Below are 4,590 nucleotides of genomic sequence, written 5' to 3'. Positions count from 1 at the left end.
AATCGGTACCAATGTGTCATGTTGATTACAAAGTAGACAGTAAACCTGGTTTTCGGTAGCCACTAATTAACTTAGTAGGCAGCGTCAAAGTGTCCTTTCGACAACGACAGTTGTCCCAACATTGAGATTTCGCTTTACGCGTTCTCTTCTTAGTATAGTGTATTTGAAACTCAGAATTCTCAAAAGCTTGGCCGAATTATAAATCCGAAGTATTACGTTCCATGTTTAATTAATCTGAGATTCGTTTTTTTTTTCACAACTCGAACAATAATACGATAATAAGGCATTGCCAAATGACGTAATTGAAACTCCTAATTAAAGAGTTTCTTAATTAAATTAATTAAGTTCTCAAGCGTAGACGTGCTCCGTAGGGTTATTTTTTCCTTACAAACAAAGCTCTTGAAATATATAGCTGGCAGTTTTGAAGATGATCATCAACATGCCTTCTTTCCAAATCATGAAAAATACGACATCCTGTTCTTTTGGGGCATTTTTCTGTGAAAAGTATATTACACTGTTGATTCGACTATTAGGTAATGATAGCGTTTAGGTGCGTGAGACATACTTCCAAGCCTAGCAGATAGATTTTCTGTGACAGGTCTTTAATGAAGCTTGCTTATCTCGGCGAGAAAACAAAAGTTTACCTTTTGTTTACCTACTTCTATTGTTACGCATGCCTATTCTAGAAGTAAACCCGTTCAACTGACCTATGCGTATTGTTCACCAGGCCCGGAAGGTATCGACAGCTGAGACTAGTGGTGATAATCTGATGCAAATATATTTTTAACGATATCAATTGCAGATCACTCAGAAACAACTCGCGAATAGATACAAAGTGCCCCAATTCGACATTGGGATGCCCAGGTATGGTGTTTTCTCATTCATTTATCTAAATAAACAGCGCTCGTTTGTCAACGCTCTGTAGGTGTTATGGGTAATCATATATCGTTGATGTAATATACCGAATAGTAAGAACAGAAACACGCGTATTACTCTGCAGAGCTTATCAAATGTGTACCCGTCCAAAATGATGGTGACAGAGAGCAAGTCAAGAAATTTGTTGTTGCAAGTCATGCTCATGTAGCATAACCCTGCAGCCCCAAGCAACAACGTACCAACGTGCGCGCGTTATACACGGCGAAAAATGTGAGCCTAACAATTATTTTTTGATAGGTTGCGGGCCGAATTTGTGAGAGTTGCGCATTTTCAGGATGTCAGGATGCTATATAGTTAGTTATTACAGTATCGTCATAGACAATCGCCTTATTAATAACAAGTTTATGGAACTATATGTGAGCATGGACACATAACTTATACATATATATCTTCATGATTATAGCACAAGTTATTTTTTCACAAATTATCGTTTGTCATCCTTGGCAATCGTTGATACCTTTGAAATCACGCACATGGACAGACATCAATAAAACCTTTCGGTAACTGTATGATTTAGGTTAATGCAAAGTAAGATTGATCTAAAAAAGTGTATCGCATGTGAGACAAGTTTATTGTTTTCTACACGTAGCACTTCAATCACGAGATCTACTCATGTACTCTAGACTTCAAGTTTCGGTCTCTTTCTTACCCGTAGCTTTAATGAATTAGTTTCGTATGCCGTCGAAAGAACGCAAATTATCGGCGATGGATGACCATCTTGAATCATCACTGTAGAACGTACAGGACGAGGCAGGAGCGGTTTGCTATTAGAAAAGCGTAAGCTTGCATTTGAGGAAGGAAACTATCTCCAGAAGTGGATATCTGTGTCTTTCTTAGCCGCAATCGTGCATATACTCCTAGCGCCTGTACACACGCACAACATTCTACTTACGTGTCCCAGTCGCTGACTCGTACGAAAAAAAATACGAAGGGAAAAGCTAGTCCAGCTAGCTTTCCTTTTCATATTGTTTTTGACCCATTTTTTCGAATAATTAAAACAAGTGAGTACCGCCGAGTCAATACACACATAGCACAGGTGAATATTGTTACCAGGCGGTTGACTAGCTTTGTGAAAGTAATTTAGTTATTAGCTGCATAGAAAATGTTGTGAGATCCAAATTCAGATTACATGAAGAGAAACATCCCCTTTAACAAAATGAAGGCCTGTTTGAAAAATACTTGGATAAGCACATACCATTTGGGTGTCCCGCATAAGATAAGATACACCGAAATTACACATTTTCAGTGTATCGTAGTGTTCATTGACTTAAAGGTAATTTTCTACTAGGCGCGCAGAAACGAGCCTATGGTCACGTCGATAACTACCAATGACAAGACGAACTCCCGCCCTTCACACAAACAACCGACCTCTTTCATAGTAAAAAATTAAGGCCCACTTATATTATCTTGCCCTAATGAGATAGAGGGCTAAAAAATTAGTTGAACTCTTTCTGTCTTTAAATCGCTTCGCGATATACGAATCGAATAAGCGCTGCCTCCACGCAACAGTTAGGAAGCTAGGACTGACGCTGAAACTGGTTTCCGTACTTTTTTTGATCCGCAGCTAATTCTTAATTCCTTATGTATTGAATCACTCTGGACCTAAAGCGTGAAGTTTCACTTACGAGGATAATCCGTGACGACGGCATAACTGGGCTCTCTTCAGGCCGCTGTCGAAACCCGCAAAGAGTAGGTGCACATAGCAGAGTGTCAGCCCCGATGTAAAATACTAAATTTCATGTTTCTCCTCGTCGGCTCTCGCTTCAGTCATATGGACCCACAATACATGTGCCCTTCATTTTGCCCAGCGGTGAAGGCCTGCGCCACTCCCATGCAGGTGCTATTTCATGCGTTGGAGTCGGAAATCTCGGCACACGGCTGCGGTCGTTGCTACTACTGTATTAAGTGGAATAAGAAACCAAAAACTCGTTTATACGAAGAATTATGTTCATCCTCAGCATAACCGGCGTTTGCTGATGCAGCAGTTAGAGTACGCTGCCCATTGAATCATGCTTCTAAGTTCCCATATTTGAAATTGGTCATCTCTATTAGCACCAGAAGTTTCACTTTTTCGAAAATACGGGAAGGCAGCTTTGGCTGCATGGGCAATCGGATCGCTTCGTCATTTGTCCCTCGCAACCGCTCTGGCATCTCTGATGTAGAGATAGCTTCAATCGCATTGCATAAAATAGTAATTTGAAAGATATCATAATAGAGTACTGCGAACAATTGCATCGTATTAGAACTTTTTACCTTGCGCATCTTATAGCCGATTCAGCGTCGCTGTCCGAGAGTCTGCGCTGCTGCTTTGAGCTCCCAGCAACATTCACTTCAATCTTGTGACATTGCATTGATAACCAGTATATTTGAAGCGTTAAATCATTATAAGCAAAGGTGAAACAAATTGATTTGAGCTTTTTAATATGTCACGAGGTCACTACACGGCTAAGTATTTACCAAACTCATTTCAGGTATAACCTTCGATGGGGTTATTTGATTTATGGCTCGCCATATCTTCGCTGTAACAATGCAAGTGGTAGGAGAGTTACTTCAAATGGACAAAATAGTAAGCTAACTAAGTAAAAGTAGGTAAAAAAAATGTCCCTATCAATTAATTCTATTACTACTACTAGTGGTAAATATGTAAAACTCATTAGGCTTGTGCTCCGCAAGAGTTCGCAAAAGTGTATTCATATTAAAAAAAAACACCTGAAGAACTTATATTAAAAAAAATATATTGAAGCATTATGTCAAGCGAGTGCTCGGAATCAGTCATTTTTTTCTGTTCTCTTTTTAGGCGACTACCCACATTGTACCTTTCCGTATGGTTTGGTGAATACGCCACCCTTCACGAGGCATCCCTATCATCTATGGGGTGACGGATGGGGCACTGATGCCCTCGAACGAGAAAATCCGCTTAACAAAGCTGAAAACTACGTCAAGAGAACGTAATTTCTCTATGCCATTTTATAATATAGTTCATTTTTCAGTTACAACTATCACTAATACCTGTTTTACTGACAGTTCAACATCGTAAATAAGAAATCGAACCATGCGTTTTACCCTACTCCCTTATACCATTTCTCCTTTGCATTATTTCCCATTAAATAATGTATGAAAACCTATACAATCGTACAATATCATTTGAAGCGTTACGAGAGATACCGATCTATATACCTATATACGTTTCAGGGCAAATCGACACGCTTTTGGATAAACCTTTCCATCGATACTGTAAAAATTTGTAAATATTTAACACATTCCGCATGATGGCATCACTATTCATTCTCAGGAAAAGTGCTGCCACCGCATGATCGTGGCATTATCATTTGTATCTTTTTTTGTAAAAATAAAAGAGTAGCGTGTGTAGTTTTTCTGCCAAAAATCGATTGCCTCTTTTACGGTTAATTATCAGTGATAGTTAACGTGTGTAGTTAAGCTAGATTTAGCTGTAGACGTTCGCCTGTAAATGCAGGAGTGAGTGACGACTGTGTGAAATTGTATCTATTTAATTTGAAAAAGTCCTTTTCTTGAATAGTTAATTTAAAAAAAAATATAAATTATTATTTTACTGATGTACGGGTTATTTGAGGCGGACCTATTTATTAATCATCTCATATGTTTATAAATGCTAATTCATCTATTATAAAAACG

General features: G+C 38.6%; 1 protein-coding gene across 3 annotated transcripts in view; it reads left to right on the top strand.

Annotated features, from left to right (window-relative positions):
• Nucleotides 1–4,321, top strand: part of LOC111261298 (uncharacterized) — a 12,853-nt gene extending 8,532 nt beyond the window's left edge. For all 3 annotated transcript variants that reach the window (XM_022834672.2, XM_022834674.2, XM_022834675.2), the window contains exons 3-6: nucleotides 803–864; nucleotides 3,408–3,502; nucleotides 3,734–3,884; nucleotides 4,129–4,321. In XM_022834672.2, the coding sequence (XP_022690407.1) occupies nucleotides 803–864; nucleotides 3,408–3,502; nucleotides 3,734–3,884; nucleotides 4,129–4,153 (333 nt within the window). In that variant the 3' untranslated portion in view covers nucleotides 4,154–4,321. The remainder of the gene's footprint in view (nucleotides 1–802; nucleotides 865–3,407; nucleotides 3,503–3,733; nucleotides 3,885–4,128) is intronic.
• The last annotated feature ends 269 nt before the right edge of the window (nucleotides 4,322–4,590 follow it).

This window comes from Varroa jacobsoni, unplaced genomic scaffold (assembly GCF_002532875.2).
Source record: "Varroa jacobsoni isolate VJ856 unplaced genomic scaffold, vjacob_1.0 scaffold_544, whole genome shotgun sequence".
Taxonomy (NCBI): domain Eukaryota; kingdom Metazoa; phylum Arthropoda; class Arachnida; order Mesostigmata; family Varroidae; genus Varroa; species Varroa jacobsoni.
Note: the sequence above shows the minus strand (reverse complement) of the source record. Positions and strands in the feature narration are given on the sequence as shown.